Source organism: Apteryx rowi, unplaced genomic scaffold, assembly GCF_003343035.1.
Source record: "Apteryx rowi isolate R43461 unplaced genomic scaffold, aptRow1 scaffold_27, whole genome shotgun sequence".
Classification (NCBI taxonomy): domain Eukaryota; kingdom Metazoa; phylum Chordata; class Aves; order Apterygiformes; family Apterygidae; genus Apteryx; species Apteryx rowi.
This window is the reverse complement of record NW_020449085.1, coordinates 718486-737825: the sequence shown is the minus strand read 5'-3', so window position 1 is coordinate 737825 and position 19340 is coordinate 718486. Positions and strand designations below refer to the sequence as shown.

Genomic DNA, 19340 nt, shown 5'->3' with positions numbered 1-19340 from the left:
AGAACAGAACCGGAGCAGCACTGCTCTGTGAAACACTATATTGCCCCTCACTTCCTACCGCAGGGCCCTTTTCTCTGCTGTCTGAGGGTCCTGGGCCTTTCACATTTTGGGGAGTCTCCCAGATATTAACTTCTTTAACAGGCATCTCGTGCATCAGAGGAGAACACCACTGCTTGTGCAATGCACTGAAGCCTGGCAGCAAAGTTTTATGCCTCCTCACCACTGAGATGAGAATTACAGCGGCTTAAGCAGGCTTGGCTGGTCAAAAACGACAGCAAAACACACTTTATGGAGGTAATACCATTGAATCTGACAGTTCAGCTTTCCTTCCTTTACGTGTCTCATATATCGGAGTGTGGCACAGTAACTAATGATTCAGTGAAAGAAATAAGATAAATCCAAGGCAGCTTCCCTCAAAGCCTTGTGGTTTTAGCAAAGGGTTCTCATTCCAGCTGTGCAGTAAGAGCCAACCCCTTTGGAAAACAGGCTGCAGAGGGCCAGCTGAGCCCTTTTCCCAGGAAACTTCCCGGGGCGGAGATGGGGCATAGCTAAAGATGCTAAATCTGTCTCTTTAAATGCATATGCTCCAAGCTATATTCTTCCCGAAAAGATCGGCAAGGTCCTAAAACATCTCTTCATGTAAAAAAGAGAAGCACTGCCTATAGATAATATCAACTCCATTTGCAATTGCCTTTGCTGTCTCCATACACCACCCACTATCTGGCAAGCTGGGAATAGTTAAGCATCTGTCTTTCAAATAGGTATCACTGTCTGGATCTTGTGACTTTGGCCTGCCAACTCACCAGCAGATGATGCTGGTGAAGACTGGAGCCCAACTGCAGCCCTAGGGGGCTGTGTCAGTCTTGATTTCCCCAGCAGGCTTGCTGGAATAAAATTATTCCTACAAGCATTAGGAAACTTAGTTAACGCAACAGTAGGAGATGCAAGTCTGTCAAATTCACTGACTGGAGTTCTTACAACCCAGTTTTGCCCTATATTATACACATGCACCTAAATGTGTATCTACATGGGTTTTCTGTTCCCACTGTTTATGAGAGACTATGAGTTATTTAAGTACTTACTGAAAAGCTGCAACAAATGGTAAGACTATTTCTGGAGTGCATCTTTACAACCAAAAGGAAATACAAAGTACATCCAAGCTTTGCAGTCTCATGCCACTTGATTTACTCAACAACGAGACTATAAATTGGTTTTCCACTGAGCAAGGGACACTCAAAGCCACACTCAAAGCCACACAAACCTGGGCTGCTCCGCTGCAGGAGCACAGCTTCAGGAACCCAATGCCAGGCCAGTGTTGTTCAAACTTCTGCATTTGTGGCCTCGGTTTTCCCTTTGAGACTCTGCTATAGCAGACCACAGGCTGAAAACCAGTGAGCCAAACTGAAACAACAGTTGACTGGCACTACCCAACCGCGGGTGTTCACTCACCATATTTAATATTTCCTGTTTTCATGTAGCTCACTTCGAACACAAACACAAATCAAAGCTATGGCTTTCAGCTTGCTTTCCTTAGGCAAAAAGAGACTTCTCTAATGCTGCCCACAGAATTGTTAGTTTTCTAAACCATCGGCCAATTTCAATCAAATTTGACCAAGGCTGAGACCTCAAATTCACACAAGTCTTGTGAAGATCAGTGGGCTGGGCACAGAAGACCCTCATGCTGGTACTGTGGTGGAGGTGAGCTCAGCTCCCACCATCTTGAGGGGTTGGAGTCCATGAGCACCCTGGTAGCACCAAACCAGCAAAACCAGGAGGAGTGCAGGAGTGTGCTCTACTTGTGTGTCCTGGGGACCGGGGAAGGAGGGAGATGTTTTGGGGGTGACCAAGCAGAGGGAGGGAGTTGGGGTAGGTATCGGGGCAGGGAGCGTAGGGGACACAGGACACAAATCTGTGAGAACCCAGGCTTTGCTGGGTCTGCTACTCAAGGAGCAAGTTTGCTCTGAGCATAATTTGACCTTTCCTTCCTGAGCAAGAATTTTTCCTCAAATCTGATGGAAGGAGATTCTCTCTCAAACCAACAGACACCCTTGAACCTTGCACTGTAGGAACCCGACCCCGCAGGGGCCCTAAACCAGGACTGACATAAATACAAGTCGTCGTCGTGAAGCTGCCTGGCAGAGCCTTGCCAGCTCTGTTACTCACCAGCTGGATGGCTATCATTAATACCGTCTTCAAAGTGAACGTCCTATCACAGAGGTCAAATAAATCTTCCAAGCTCGGACCAAGCAGTTCTAGTACCATGGCGTTGTACTTTCCACACGGTCCAAAGTAATACACCTGGGGAAGGCCTTCAGCTGGAAGAATACGAAAAAAATTGCAGTCAGTCAGCAGAACAACATTAATACCCTTCCTCCTGGGCGTAGATCTTTCACTGTGCAGTGCCTTAATTTTCATCTCTCAAGTGTCCTTTCTGTTTGATCTTGCACAGCCAACAAATAGGTTTCAGCATGTATTGTGAATGAACCAAAGGCCAAATCACGACCACATGAAAGCATCTCTGGCACTGGCAGCATAAACACTGGGACTTTACATAACAAGACACGCAGCTCCCCGTGTCGCACTAAACACGAGGCAGAGCGCAACCCCAAACATGGGCTGTTACTAGTTTGAGCAGCCAGGAAGATGTTAGCCCTTCCAGAGAACGATGCATGTCCAAGAAAGGGCTGCTTCTTAAACCAAGATAATATGCACTTGTTTTTCAGCACAACCTTACACAAAGGTTACACGTTATCATCACAAGAGAGGAAAAAAGTTCTCCTTCAAAAGAGAGCAAAGATTTACATTTTGGTCTATCATCAAGCAAAAAGAAGCAACCACAAGCATTAAGCACTTTCCTAAATCACACATGAGACTCTTGATACGCGACGGGTACGAGTCAGAGCCCACCCTTCCTCACCTAGCAGCTCAGGAACATACTCTCAGCAAGAGCATGCAATAGTTATACTCAGCTGACAGCATCTTTTTGTGTCTATTAACTTCTGAAAGACACCAAAAAAGGGGAAAAAATCAGCCTCAGTGTCTGACCATTTGCTGATCAGAGCTGCACAGCACTGCTTGAATCCGTTCTTGATAGTTAAAAGGGAAAATCAGATCAGCCAGTAGAGGGGAGAATTCAGCGCAAGGCTAACTGCAAATATTTCTAGGTGGCACCGAGTACAGGCACTCAGCATCCTGGCACCACTAGCAAGCTGTGGGACAGACTTTATTTGTTTTGCAATGTACTTGCAGTCTCATAAGCAAAATTCAATGGAAGGATTTTCATTTTGAAATATAGGTTTTTGTCCTGTGTCAGATCGACACCTTCACTTTGAACATACAAAGGTACAACGTCCCGCTATTCGATTTAATGACTAACTACAGGGAGCTCTACCATGTGCACAGCCTGTTTTCACAAAACCAAGTCACGTAGAGGTCCATAAATTATGTAGTATGGGGCCAGAAATGAGAGTGATTACCAACAGTACGGTACATTTTAAGCAAATGCACACAAACACATATATTTACGTAAGAGACCAATACCAAACATAGCAAAACAGTTCCAAGTTATCAAACACCAGAATTAAATTCCTTGTGTCACTGTACTTTTTTTATCCCTGCGTCGTGACGTGCTCACGCAGCCTGGCCCAACATGGCAAAGGTAGCAAAACCGGAAACGCTAGGGCCTAGAGCGTGTCCGAAACGTCACAGCTTTAAGCCCTACTTTAGATTCAGGAAAGCCTTGTTAATCTGCCTGCTGGCACTCAGCAGCTTGCCAACAGCGCAGTAAATGCTGCACTGAGATTACTAAAGCTTAAACGTTACGGAACGTATATTCGTATAAATTACTCAAAAAGACCAAAATACGGCTTGACAAAGATTATCCTAGGATGGGTTTAATCTTGTTAAATCACATGCTTGGGGAATCACTGTAAGTACCAGTCGTCGGGACGCATTAATAAGATATTGTGGAGTATCGCGGGAATTCCCAGCCTAACCCAAAAACGGTAGCCACAAGGGCAGAGCCCCAAAACAGAGAGGTCTTCTAAAATTTCCTAATACCAAGTTCATCATCTCTATTAAATAGAGACTAATGGAATATTCCATGAAAAGTTTAAAAATAAGATCATTATGAATTCAAGATATATATACAGTGAGTACTCATATCATCATTTCTACAGTAGGATAACAGGCTTGAAAAGTGCAAAATCAGGAAGGAAAGCACTCAAGCTAGGAGCGTGCTAATTAATGGATGCTGGAGAATAAAATTTCAGACAAGCTCTTAAGGAAGGTGAAGAATCTCATTCCCAGAGCAAGGGAAAAGGAGTGAAGTCACAGCCTTCCTTGGTAAAGAGAGATCCTTGCAATTAAAATTATACTCCTACTGGACATAAGAACCAGGAAGATAAATTACAGCAAGATGGAAAAGACTGGGATTTCATATGGGAAAGGGAGCAACACAGCTATTTAGTGCTCTCTAGGGTTGCTAACCCCTCGAGTTAGCTTTACCTTCTACTCAAAGCGTTTCAGGCAAGATCCTGGAGTACCCTTCTTAGCTCTCACAGCAGGATAAAACCTCAGAAAGGCTCTGCTCTAGATGGGAACCACTGCAAGGCAAAGCTGGAGCTAAGAACATTAAAAAAAAGCATCCTAAGTGCCAGCCTGCGGAAGAGAGAATGAGATTCAGGCATATTTTGGGGGGGTTGATTTTTCTCGCGGGGGTTCGGGGTGGGGTCAGCAGCAATGCTGCCAGCTCTGCAGTCAAGACTGAACTATTGGCTTTGCTAGAATGCAAACATCATAAAACATATCTAACCTTCAGAGGGCGTTTAGAAGAATCCGACGGGCCCAGGGTGCATCGCTCACGCATCCCGGATCCAAACAGGCATCACTAATGAGCATTTCTTGCAAAGCCACATTGGAGTCAGCTCAGCAGTTGACCCCGGCAGTCGCCGCTAACATGGGATTTGTCCTCCTGGCAGGCACAGCTCAACGTGCCTCCAGCAGAGCTGGCACAGCTCAGATCCTCCCCAACTCCAGGCAAAACCTTACCATCACCCTCGGGGAGCAGAGCAACAGCATGGAAAGGGCACTCCGGCCCACCAGGGAGAGGGAGGAGAGTCAGCAAGGTGCTGCGGTCAGCAGAGACACCTTGCCAGCGGTGAAAACATCAAGTGAGGTATCTCTGGCAGCATTACAGAGCCCCACACCAGCTCCCGATTGGTGGATAAAATAAAGTTCGAATACATCCTCGCTCACTCAAACACAAGTCAACGTTGAGTATCTCTTTAGGAAGTGGCGCAGCTCAAAACAGAAGCTGTCAACTTGATGCAGATATTCAGGGTGCCTGTTGCCTGCAGGATGCAAGCAGGCAGATTAGGCTAGATGATTTCAGGGTGGTCCTCTGGGAACTTAAGATATAGGTATCTCAGAACCAATTATTTCTATGAATGGTGCGTAAAGTAAGAAGACAGCCTAGGGAATTTCACAAAAAATTGAATTTATGCCCGGCTGCATAATTCAGGATGTAGCTTGGTTCCATTTCAGCAGCAAGCAACGTGTCCTGGTCCCACTGAGTCTACCTCCATGGCGAACCACACAAACTTCACAAATGTCATGAGTAGATCTGAAAACACTTAGAAGAACATTTCCAACAAAAGAGGTTGTTTGAGGAAAAGGCATCCTTTGTCTGAGCAGTCAAACTTGAGGTTTTTAAATGCAAAGCAGTTGTGTTGGCAGATATTGATAAGGTTAAATGAAGCCACTGTCCTGTGAAACAATTTTTTTTAGGTGAGCAGTTCCGGATTCAAAGCACGTAGGATGAAAAGCCATGGGCAGAGCAGAGTCTCATTTTGAGGACGCATTGAGCAACTCAATGCTTTAAACACAAACCATGAGCAGTTTAATGTGATTAATGAGTGGAATAACACCTAAACAAGGAATCTCTCTGTGGCTTTAAACACAGGACCAAAACATTAAGGCAAGAAAGGCAATGTGTGACATGTACAAATTCTCCTTTGGAGAAAAAGCAGCCTATTACAGTTGGAGTTACTGCAAGTAGAAGTCATCCTCATTTGCCTAACTGCTTCAATCATGCTGCCGAGCGGTTTGGCTTAACCATGTATAAAAGGCCCTACTCCACCCTTACTCTGGTGAAAAGTTTATCAGTCCAATAAACACACAGTGATCACTCTACTAGAATCCACAGGCAAATTCTGCTATTTCAGCAGTGTAATGTCTTGGAAAAAAATCAAGCTGAGCCTAGCAAAAACCTAGCATAGCATTTCAGAGATTAAAGTACTGTGGCTGGAACGAGCGCAACATCAGACATCAAAGCCTGAAACTCAGACTTTGCTACCACCACATTCCCATACAGCCACACGACTCGGGTCTCGGGGTTCCCAAGATGCTAAAAATCCAATGCTCCTGCAGGCTGCCATCAAAAGGGACCATCCCATCCTCACCCCACCCTCGCCCATCCCACTGCTGCTCCGTGCTCTCGTGGCCGAGCAGTAAGCTGAATCGGGTGACTAACCCAGAAAAGCTAGAGCCAGATCAAATACAAGCAAGGGAAGAGTAACTAAGAGCAGGACCACCCCTCTCAGAGAGACCTTCATTTGAACTGGATTAACACCAGGGAGCTACACCTTTCAGCAAATTTCCATTGCGAGATGAAGCATCCTGGCTGATTCAAGACGTGCTGTCTTGCTACCACGTTTTTTTGTGGCATGAGTAACAGCTCTAATACCTTGTCAGACATTCAGCATACTCCAGCAAGCCACATTAACCCAGGCATCAGATGTACAGGTCGCATGGGCAGTCCAAAGCCATTTCCAGGACCAGTCGTGAAATGGCGAATGGCAGAGAGAGCCGCCAATCAGAGGCTATGCTCAAGGGAAATCTTCAATTTTGTGGCATGCGCCCCGCAATGGAAGGCGCTGAAAGCGGAAACCATCTGCTGTAGCAGAGAATATGTGCTGATGCTGTCAGAGACTATGAATAAACCTGGTGCAACAGTGAGCAGCCCAAAATACACCCAAGAAGAGATGAGGTGGCAAGGACAGGAAGCTATACGTGACACCTACAGCAGCAGAGGCACAATCGCTGAATCTTCATGCATCAAATCCACAGGAGACCGTCACGTTTTGTAAGAAACCGAACAATACTATTAGCTTCTGCATCACCAGTTTTCCCTCCCATGGGACATTGGTTCACACTGCCCTTAGATGTGGTATGGCCAAATAAAGAGGAGCTGACGTCTTCAATTTCAAGAAGAACAAATACAGCTTGTTGTACTCGGATTTCATAAAGTCTCTTGATGCAGGCTTCAAAGCTGAGAACTCAGCTATTGCAGGGGGAGACACTCCTAAGAAATCCCAAATTAGATACCTAAAGATGAAGGGAGGGGGAAGCAATCCAACATCAGGCAAACGGCTGATGCTTGATGGAGGAATGCGTTCTCCAAGAGCAGCAAGAAGTATTCTTCATAAAAATGCATCGCAAGAGGACACCGCAGCCTCCCTGCAGCATTAGTGCACAAAAAAATTCTGCGAGATTTTAAAGCAACACTGATGAATAGCATGCAGATTATCACAAAATCCTCATTTAGAGCAGAAAGGTTTATTTTTACAAGTCACAGAACACAAAATTACACGATAAACAGCATAAATAGCAACTGCATAAGTACTGAATATTTATAGCTAAAATTAAACATGTTTCAAACAAATTAAACAAATTGCTTTAGAGTAGTCAACCCATTTAAGCTGATTACACTAATGAGGATCTACCCTTCTCTTAATTTTCAAATCAGAACAAAATCCTAGCTGAAATAGAAGCTTTGCTATTGACATCAACTGGGCCGAGATCTCATCTTTTAACCTCTTAAAACGTGCCCGGAGATACCAGGTTTAAATCTATGCCAATATAGTAGTTAAGGGGTTACATCTACGAGCCATGTTCTGCAGGCCGTGATTACCAAGGCTCATTCTGACCTTTTGGTCTATGAAGTCTACTATAAAAATAGCATGAGGGGAGAAAAATGAAGATAGCTTTATTACTTCGAATGAAGTTTTCCTAAAGATCTTTTCAATATTTTCACTAACAGGTTTATGAGATGGCTTATTTTGAAATAAGACTGCAAAAGCTTTTCATTATAGCCCTTCACTAGGACTGCTTTGGTTTCAGGACCAAAACAAAGCTTTAGGGGGGAAAAATAATAATGAAAAACAAAAAATCAGTGCACACAGATGGTTCTTTTTCACGTATCTGAGAGTCTTCATAGCAGTCTACCAACAGCAGGGTCACATTAAGCAGAACATGCTCATTCCCTGAAGGCAGCAACAAGTAGTTTGCCACGGTCGTGACAATACTCTGATAAAAATTTTGGAAAACGCCAAGAGCTGGCAGCGGGACACTTGGCGAAGCTGCACTGATTTCATGCCCACTGTAGCTGAACAGGGCTCCCTGCCGCAGCTGTGCGCTCCTGCCGATCCCTTTGCATGGGCTCAAGGACTCCTGCGATCGTAGGAGATGGATCTTGGGGATGGAGATGAAAACCGCCCTCCCTCCCCCATACAATTTTCAAGGCCTGGGAATAAAACTATGAGCCTCAAACCAATCAGCCAGCCACATAAAGGCATGGTTATCAAATAAAAGCAATATTTAACCTTCCTTGATTTCAATAGTGAGCGAGCGACGTTAAAGGCTCCTCACAAACTGTAATTCCCTTCCAGTTCTTCACTAGGTTTCCCCAAACCATCTTCTCCCAGTACGGTTATTCAGTAAAATTGGCCGCACGTTCTCTGTAGTTCACTCTTCAAGTTCAAATGATTAAAAGTAAATCTGTAACCGGCCCAAGAGCAGGCACCCTTTTAACTTGACCCACTGCAGCAGAGAATACTTAACAGTAAGGATGGAAAGGGCCTCAAGTCCTGGGAGCCTAGGAAAAAGAAGTCAACATACTGTTCCAAAAATAGGGTATTTTGCAGTTAGCCTTATCATATTTCGTTTCAGCTTAAGGGGTTGCACTGTATGAAGCTTTTGGCCATGCTGCTCACCAGAGGGAAGGCTGGGGCAGCCTAGATTTAGTCTAAGATGAGCATGTGCTGTAAGAGTCTCCCAGGACACAGGACGTAGCCCGATGACTTCTCTTACGGACAAATTTTATTTAATACATCTCCTAAAGCTGCTGGCTGTTGTGCCGTTGGTTGCTTGGTTTCTTTGCATGGTTTCTCTGCAGGAATAACCTGTTAAAACTTGGTGATCTTAGTGCTGCCGCTCCTGCGGCACCGTCAAGACATGTCACCGCTCGGCCCTTCTTCAGGAGCCAGGCTGGAGGAGTAGGATGGTTTGCTGGTGAAAGCTTTCATTAACAGGTGACAGGGATGCAAAAGAATTTAGACAAAAAGTCTGGGGACGAGGATGATCCTGGTGCCTGTAAAGCTGCCACCAGTAGAATCTCTCACACGAGGAGCATCTTCAGCTCAATGAGGCAGCCAGTGTTACTCTTTGGAATAGCTGATTAAGTGCTTGGCATGCTAGTTGTCACCAGGCACTTACTACAAGCCCAATCAAGAGCTCTTAATCTGCTCAGGAAAGTTAACACATGCGATTGTAAGCGTTTTAATTAAGATTTTCATTTTAACAACATCCTTCACTCCCTTTAGCTACAACCTTAACTGGAAGAGTTTGGGGCAGGAGAGAAATTCTGGATGATCTAGAGTATTTTCTCAGAAGTCCCATCTTGTTTGCTTTAGGAAAACACGTAGCAGCTGAGGTGCAAAGCAAAACCAGCAGAAAACGCAATTTGTGACTCTGGCACCGACTCAGTTGGAGCTATGCTGCAGGGGGGAAGAAGGCACGAGGAGACAGGACCTGTCACAATCTTGTTAACCACCGTGACACTTCACAAAATTTGAACTGGCATCAGATGAGTGAAACAACCCCAAAAAAGAAAGCCAATCCAACACAAAAAGCCACTGTACAGAAGCGGGGCTGAGTGGAGGACAGAGCACGGTTGCGGCTCAGTGGTGACTGCAATCAGAGGGCAACCGGTTCTGCTGCAGCTCCCCTCCCGCTGCTCCAGTAGACATCTCAGAGGCGACCAACCTGCTTGGCAATCGCAAGTGTTTGCAGCCTGCCTTATTACCATAAAGCTCCCAGATACTTTCCTTGTTCTCCTGCACTTCAATACTCTGGTTTGAGAGCTCCTAATTTACCCTTAGATCTTTCCTACTCAAGAAAACATTCTCTGAACGGGGTGAGGAACAACTGGACCTGTCCGGACAACGGGCAGCTTCTGCCGCTCTCCTCCTGCGGCCAGCGACGGTGCCTGGGAGGCAGATGGCTCCCCCCACTGCCTGCTGCCTTTGGCTCCTCGGGGAAAAGGGGCACTTGGCAGAGCATCGCTTTGCAAAAATCGGCTCCCAGCTGCTCCTCTTCCTCCCCTGCCCTCCTTCAAAGCTGAGCAAGGAAAGCAGCAGCAAGGGCTGCTCCTGGATCCACCAGAGAAGTCACCCTCCCCAAACCTCGACCGTCTCTCGGTGCTCCTATCCCCATTTATTGTAGGCATCTCCTCCCCAATGCAGTGCTCCAACTGCTCGCCCTAGTCCAGACGGCGGCTCAGCAGCCCGTTTTACAGCGTCATTACAAGCTCCTCTTATTGACGCTCCCCCTGTACATCCTCATGTTCCCTTTGCTTCAGCTGCTGCCAGGCACGAAGCTTGCCGCTGCCAGCTTTTTACAACGCCGCTTTGCTAGGGCAATGAATCATCTCCTTTCTAGCAAATGCAAAACGCTCTAGCGTTACGGCCCAGCATCAGTAGCTGCAGCAGGACTTTCCGCCCAGCTGCGGCAAAGAGCCCTTCAGCAGGTGAGCAGGGCTGCAGAGAGGCAGAGCAGCGCGTTTCCCGTACTGCGGCTCAAATTCCCTGAACCCAAGAGGTACTCGGGAAGAGAGCAAGGGAAAACATCATGAGCCGACTGCTTGCCCCATCCTCTGTCGCCCGCCAATCGCAGAAGGCCCTCGCTGCAGGGCTGCAAAGGGAAGGGGTGGCACGTGGCACCCAGCGGTGCAGCAGTTGCACGCAAGCTGGGTCCCCCCAACAGACAGCGCTACTCTCGCCTCCTAGACGCTTGCGAGAAGAACATGGCTTGCATGAAGGCTTTCAAAAGACTCCAGCTTCGCTTCAGAAAACTGGCATATTTTGTGCATCTTCTTGGGAAACACAGGCTATAGTGAAAGCCTGCTGTGTTTTGAGTAGCTTGTTAGTATTTGAATCTACCAAAAAGCTTTGGGAAAATGAACAGAAGAAAAATGGACAGGGGAAGGACAGAAGGAAGAACATATTTGTTCTTGCTGCTGGTAAAGATCCAAACGATTTGATTTGACTTCGATTACAGAAAAACAATTTTCCCAAGTATTGTGTTATTCAAATGGGGTGGCATTTCATTTTCTTTGGGTTGTACAAGCTAGTTTCCTGATACCATAGTTAGACTCCGTTAAATAACTCCATGAACACAAAAAAAGAAGCAGTTTTAGAGGGGGTACCAAGAGGACGTTCACATTTTTATTTATAAAATAAAAATTAAGTTCAGCTGAACAGTAAAATAAAAACAACAAAAAAAAGCTTTTTGCTCAATCTCTGGCTATTGTATAGAGCCGCAAGCGCTCACCTTTCCAAGTATCCCAGCAATTCAAAGCTAGCTGGGTTGACGACCTGGCTAAAACAAACTGTTCGTGTGATTAGTTCAAACAGATATGATTTACAGTAAGCATTAGCTCTGCTTAGACAAACGCTATCAGCATGGTGTTAGATGACTAAAATACACCAGCACTTATCTGGCCAAAAGATAGGGAGAAGAATTAGCACTACCTAGAGAGGCTAGCTGCAGGAAGACTTGCAAATCTGTTGTGCAGAAAATTTACCCAGAAGCACCCATTCGCGGCCAATTTTTTAGCTGTAGCGAGTAAACTGCAGTCAAGTGAAATTGTTATTTCATTTCCTAAGAGAAAAATAACAAAAAATAACAAAATTACAAGCTTTTTGGAGAGTTACAGGAGAGGTCTGGAGACCAAAATCCCTATTTTACCTCTAGCATCAAGAAAAATTTTCCCTGAAATCTCCAAAGGATTGGTGGATTTTATGCTGATCCACCCTTTGCATGTTCCAGTGATGGTGGCAGCTGGCATATAACACAACAGCTTAATAGGAAGATCAAAACGTTATATAATTTTAGAATAATTATTTTAAACCACTCAAAAAGCGCTTTAGTTTAAGCTAATTATCTACCTTTTCCCACGTACTTGGGAAACAGGCACATGAGTGGAAGAAAATATCAAAAGGCTTAACTTTACGTAATTATTCCTCTACCCTCAAGCTCCAGTCTGCTTTGCTTTTTCGATTTCTTTGTGCCTGCAGCAGAGACAGCGTTTTTGCTGGAAGGCATGAACAGCTGCGGTGCTGCAGGTTTTGAACTACTTGCAGGTTAACTCAGGGGTTATAGTAGCCTACTGAAGGTAATGGGATTTGCACAAAAAGCTCATATGTAATTAAAATACGGCCATCTTTCCAGCTCCCACACAGCAGGGGTAGCTCGCTTTACAGACCACGAGTATTCAGCGGTCCAAATTACCTCCAAAGTCTCACTAAAGAGATATGAAGCACCAACACCAAGTGGCCGTACAACGGCACTGAAAACGAACGCAGCCTTTTCGTCGCATCTCGAACACGACCGATCCACTACCGTCACGAGCCCAAGCCCGTCGAACAAGCAGCGGCTTAAACGCCCTTTTAGCAACTACGGTCGCACGCAGCAGCGGTTCTACCTCCAAGGTGGGCTTCAGGGTTTTTGAGGCATTGGTCACTTGGTGCATCGGCTCCATGTCCCGGGTACTGCAGGCAGCCTTTGCAACTGGGATCGCAGCTCCTGCACGCCGGATCGAGTAAGAAACACATGGCCTCCCGTCTCCCACTACACTGCAGGCCACTGCGCTGGTGGCTTTCACAGGTCGGCACAAATCAAGATCACAGCCGTGATGACTAACCTGGGTCTGTTATAGTTAATACCGCAGGGAAATTATGTCCCACTCAGCTTTCCTTGGCTGTACAATTTTTGCATTGGATCAGTTCTACCTATTGAGAGGGAAATAAGTAGCAGGTTCTGGCTTCTTCATTTTAACCAGGTTACAGAGGAACTTTAAAGTGACTAAAGATATGTTCCCTGATTGCTTTTATTTTATTTTATTTTGAGAACAAGTACTGTGCATATTAGTTACTTTATAGGTATGATCTACAGGATGCTTAACAGCAGAGCTGCGGGGTTGCAAGAGAGCGCTCAACCACACACATTTAACTTCAGAAGCACTGGCCATGAAGAAGATACTCAATCCAGGGAGGATGGGAGATGCTAAGAAAGCAACAATAATAAAAGACTTCTGCTGAATCGCTCCTCTGCCGTCCAGAGGAACACTTTGACTGCACCAAATCCCAGGTGGCCACTGCTCTTAATAGGCTCATCTCCATCTCCTCCTCTGCTGGAGGCAGAGCTCTTACCAACTCCCTGCTTCCTCCCCAGCCACGCGCCAAAAGTCTGCAGTGCGAGTTAAGCAATACTTTAAGCTCACCGCACGCCGGCCAACTGCAAAACAGGGTGAAGCTGCTGCTGCCTCTTGCGATGATAACGCAGAAGCAATTTGACAGCTTGAATTACAGCTCGGCTCCAACCCATATCACCGCGCAGCAACCAGCAGTTGTTCTAGCCACAATGGTACAAGAGTATAAGGCAAAATTCGCATGCACGGGGCAACATTAGCCGTTGATCCAACGACATTCGATTCCCGCATGACAAATCAGCTGGTCCAGTTTAGCCAGATAAAGCGGACGAGGCGTCAGGTTCGCAGTTCCTGCTTTGGGCGCTCGGGAGTGAGAGGACTGGCGGGGTGCTGGCCCTCCTGGGCAGCAGCTTGGGAACAGGAACACCTTGGGCCAGCACCGCCATCGAAGCTGCTTTATCATCAGCGCAGGGCCGAACAGAAAGACCGATTAAAAAAGCCACAAGATCAACATCTGTTACCGCGGTAGTATCAGGCTTGTAAGGGAGGAACATGAAGAGTCAAACACACGTAAGCTATCCGCAACAAATCAGATGATCAGCAGTCATCAGTCCCTCTGCACAAACCGTTGCCGTTTTTGGGGTGGGGGAGAAAGGGTTGTGGGATTAGTAGGAAAGTGTTATCCACACAGTCCTTTAAGTCACAGAAAACCTCCTGTCCCCTCCCATTCCCAACAGAAGAACATCATGCAGAACAGAAGTTAGCTGCACACAATGATACACTAACTCCAGATTTCATCTTTTTGGTTTACCTTAGTAAGAGAGTTGAGTGTGAGCAGGTAAGAACAGAGTTTTGAGGGAAAGACCATGCCACTTTCAGACAGAAAACTTCTACGAAACTGCAAGTCTCCACTCACCCAGGGCAGACCTTGCCAAGAAACACTTCTAGCACAACTTGGTCCCTTATGGATTCAGGGGCAGAGTCAACGGCTCATCTTTTAGAGATACAAGGGGGGGGGGGACATTTTTGAGCAGGAGGCAGGGTGCAGCTAGAGAATGCCAACTCGAACCTCTTGAACAGCCGGCCTGAGAGACGGGCAGCCCTACGTACCAGAATCTGACCTCCCTGGCACAGCAGAAACATGTCCCTTCTTTACATGAGCAAACCCGCCCCCACTTCTAGTTGCCCCAGTGCAGAGCATCTTCAAGTCTTCAGCAGACACAGAATGCTTCTGGTGCTTCGGAAGCGCAAACGTACAAAAGGGACCCCGCTAGATCAAGTGTGCAAATCATCCTTCAAAAGAGAAGCAGCTTTGTTTCAACTGATGTAGCACACAGCACCAGATACTTGGGCTCTAAAGGAAATCATTCACTTTATAATTAAAAACCTCAGCTAGCTCAAAAGTACAGAATTCCAACATCTGGGAAAATTGCTTTCGTAGAAAGGCTGAGAAAGGGGGTAACCAGCAATGCTAACTGGTTATTGCATCCTCGTTGCGGTTTTAATTACCCTCACCCTAATAGTTAACCTGCGTTTTCTGTTCAATATAGACATACCAAACCTGATTTCTGAAGGTTACCTACGCATAAAGCATTTGGTATTTTCATTCCTTCACTCAAATGGCTCGGACATGCAAAGTCCACGCAACGTCGGCTGCTAACAAGCCTGAGAAATTTCAGCTCGGGGTTTGTTAGAAAGCACCAAAAGCAGCCCAGAAGTAAGCGTCTTGTCTCCCGTGCCCACGTTCGGCCATATCGTTACAGCAGTTGGGCAAGAGGCATGTCTCGCTACCCGCTCTTATTAGATATTGCCATCTACCAGGGGAACACACTGAGGTATCTGGGACAATTCGGATGGCTCCTGATTTACGACCGCCGTCGTGGGGCATGTCACACTTCAAAGGAAACTGTCTGCAGGAAAAGGATTTTTCAGCTTCCCAGCATGCTGCCTTTGCCCTCTGCCAGCCCTCCACGAGCCGCACAGGGTAGCTGGATTTTGATTTGCGACTACTGCAATGAATGCTGGAAGAGTAAGATATGCATGAGGACTTTTCAAAATATAAAAAAGAAACTGCCCTAATCTCATATTCAAATATTAATGGCCTTGCTTTAAAAGCATCTGAGATAGCTTCCAATTGACAAAGCCTAAATTTAGCCAAAGGAAGTCAAAACTCCTGATGTTAAGAGATGCTGAACTGTGCATATTCAGTAAGCCCTTCTTAACAAGGGAACTGCCACATTAGAAACCAAGAATTTTTAGATAGCAAAGTATTATTCCTCAGGGATCAACAGCAAGCCAACGTTGAAAGCAGGCAGGCTTTTAACTGGGCATGTTACAATACTCCACTATATTTTATTTTGCAATTCAAATGCTCTAAAGTCAGAGTTTCCTCAAGTTCAAATTTCCTCGGACTACCCTAACTTTATAAAGAACACACACAAAAGCTTGGAGCTGTTGAATCACCACCCACTCTTCCAGGGTGCAGCTAACTCTGCTGGGGATCTCTGTGCATGTTGCACTGAGTTGATTTAAAAAAAAAAAAAAAAAAAAAGCAGCAATTTTCAGCTGAATGCACCTTACTTGTTATTTCTTGACGAGATTTCTCAAACCTATCTCCAATGACAAGTTTCTTGGCAACAGCTTGCAAGATTTGAGAACGAACGTAGAAGAGTTTTTTCCTTGCCATTATAAGACTAACTCAACAGCTTAACAGAAGTGCTAGGGTCTCTCCCAGGTATTTGAAGTAGGGAACTCTTAAATGCAAAGGCGTGACCCAAAGGAGCAAGTTGCTTTCGGTGCAAACTGAAGTCAGCTGTGCATTACTATTGTGCTCAGGAATAAGTTACCGATTAAACACTTACAGCAAGTGAACACTGATATTCTTCAATAATTCCAAGTATTTAAAAGAAAGAGGCTGTAGCGCACATCTGGAGTTTTGAACCATGACAGATATGAACACACTTTTCCAGGACACGACTTAGCTTCAGGCCACGGGTGCGTGCCAGCACAAATCCACTTTATTGTGCAGAGAGGCAATCCTCAGCACCTCTCTCGGGCCCCCAACCAGCGCCTTTCTGCTGGGGCGATCTTTCGCCAGCTCAGTTCCCTGATCGCCACCCAGCCACGGAAGTGTTTCTGTCAGCTCAAAGAAGGTGGCAAACACAAATGGGATTTCTGAAGATGAAAGCAGCCACAGCAACAGCTAATGTATATGTTCACGCTGCTTAATTAAACAGGGGTGTAGACCTCTTGCATTAACCCTCACTTAAGCAGCCTCAAGTTACTCCAACTCCCTTGGGGAAGAGGGTTGCACAAAGGGAGTTCCCCATGAAACAGCTGCTATTTGGCAGCATGCTCCATGGTGGTAACTTGTTTACATCCACATATAACAAGTCTTACTACAATGACCCCTACCTAATTGCTACTGAGTGACAGTGTTGTGCAACCAGCACGGAAAGAATTCTTCTATAAGGGATACTGGCACATACACAGTGTGCAGGAGGTCACAGATAAAAGTAAGATCTCAACATAGAATGAGAAAAAATGTGCTAAACATAGGCGATTCTGAAAAGCTAACTTAATACATGGTATGGAATAGCAGACAGCTACATTGAAAAAAATATATACATGCAAATATTGACTAGACTATGTAAAAGGCTCAGTTATTTATACCACCTTCGTTTTTCTTGGTCCTACTCCCTGACAAGTAAACAGACTGCTTCACTCCCGCAAGTTGTGCAACAGAAAAAGGTCCAAAAGTAAACACACAGACTCGATACTTCATTAGAGGTGAACTTGTTTACAGAGCAAAAATTAAAACAGAACTACAGAATCCTTCGATATTATACATGGAACGACATAGCCCTCCCTGACTCAGTATATACTGCTTGGCTTGTGTGCTATGACTAACATACTGCGTGGGCTGGAGATGTTCCTGCTTTCCCGGGATTCTTCAGTGTATCACGCTCCTCTCCTAGTTATTAAGGCTGCAGTTTCCAACATGGCACCGTAGAGGCTAATTACACTTGACGTCCAATTGCCAATATTATCTACCCATCGCGGAGAAGAGCACCAGCTTCAGCATCAATGACAGCGCAGCGAGGCTACGGGCTTCAGCTGAGCTGTCGCCTAAAGCTATGATGACACTGGGCTGCTATGAATCACACGGGCCAAGGTGGGATTGCGAGGGAGCGGCGGGGGGGGGGGAAGGTGTGACTCATCCGCCAGCTGATTTTAAAAATAAGCTACTACTGAACAAAAAAAAAAAGTACCATTTTTACCACAATATGTGCCTAGGCAGAAGCTGTCACTATGCAGGAACTCGATCATCATTTCAGCACGGCCAAAAGAAACCTGAAAATAAGCAGTGCTCCATTTTACCTTCAAAACGCAGAGCATACAGCGATGGCACTATGCATGACATTAGCAGTTACAAGGGAGAGATGACAGATGCTTTGGAACACAGTAACAAAAATTTCATTCCTGTATATCTACTGGTCGCTACTGGAAAGGCAATACTTCCTAGGACCACAGTGAATTATTTATTTGTGTGGAAGCACAACATTAAAAAGCAGTTTCTTGGTTGTGTGGAAGCGTTCTTCAGCCACGATCGCCTCCTTTGGGAGAGGACCTGGACCAAGAGTCTATATATACTATAGACTATAACCTTCCTGCAGCAGTGGGCTCCCTGTTCGCAAGAAAAGGCTTTGGGGGACAAACACACGTAACTTTGGGGAACAAAAGAGTTAAAGCGTTGTAAATATACATCACTGCAGCAAACCATGAGTTTGCCTCTACTTCTCAGCAAAGCAAGGCTTATAGTAAGAGATACTATTTATTTTTCCAGCCAATACTGAGAGGGGGGAAAAAAGCTTTTAAAAAAACCACAGTTGTCTTAAGGTCTCAACATTTGGTCTCCGTTTCAGTTGGGGGACTCTGCAGAGGCAGATATGCAAAATCTGTTGGATTCGACAGCAGCTGGACCGTGAGAAGCGCCGGCTTTACAGCTGCAGTCCTGTACCTGCAGCATGCGGCAATCCTTCCGCAACGCATTTTTTCCCATGCGATCTGCCCCAGCCTTGCGGGTCCTGCTGCAGGGTCCAGGAGAAAGGGGCTGCCCAGCTCCCCAGCCCCGACAGCTTCGGCAGGCATCTACTCCGTACAACGCAGTAGCTTTCTAGAAGCATTTACAAACTGTGTCTTCAAGTTCCCTTTGTCAAAATTATGTCAAAAATGGATTTAATAAGTCTTGATGGCACTGAGTAGGAATACAGAGGTACCCAACTCCATTTGATCTTCAATTACATCTAAAGTAATGGTTGGTGTTTACAAGGTGTCCTATGACTTCTCCATATTCACCATATTGGCTCATCAGCTCCAGTAACTTACCTACAGCAGGAAATTTAGCAAACAGTCTCTTAAATTTAGAGGGCATCACAAATTGTAACACATTTGAAGTGTTTTCCCCTAGAGCTCTGGACAGTTGGATCCACCTGTCACACTACAGGCTTGAACAGCACTGTGTGCGCTCCTCATCACCACCCCAAATCATGAGAGTTAACAGGAGAGTCCAGGACCCCCACATGCAACTCGAACTGTCTGCTTGGAAATACCACTGTATGCAAAGGACTTGTAGGAGCTGCAGGAGATGAATGCAGCTGCTGCTGTGGTGCATCAGCAGACTGCAGCCAAAAGCCAGATGATGGGACAGGCATAGATAAAAGCTCGGCCACATACTCCTATACACCTGCATTACAAACAGGAAAGAACAGCTCGAGCCAAAGGCGGCTGC

At 45.7% G+C, this 19340-nt stretch overlaps 1 protein-coding gene across 3 annotated transcripts in view; it reads right to left on the bottom strand.

Moving 5' to 3' along the window:
* The window catches only part of CSNK1G1 (casein kinase 1 gamma 1), a 101232-nt gene that overhangs the window by 35394 nt on the left and 46498 nt on the right, over positions 1–19340 (bottom strand). For all 3 annotated transcript variants that reach the window (XR_003253907.1, XM_026068276.1, XM_026068277.1), the window contains exon 5: positions 2164–2315. Coding sequence is in view for 2 of the 3 variants with exons in the window: in XM_026068276.1 (XP_025924061.1) it covers positions 2164–2315 (152 nt within the window). In the remaining variant the exon portion in view is untranslated. The remainder of the gene's footprint in view (positions 1–2163; positions 2316–19340) is intronic.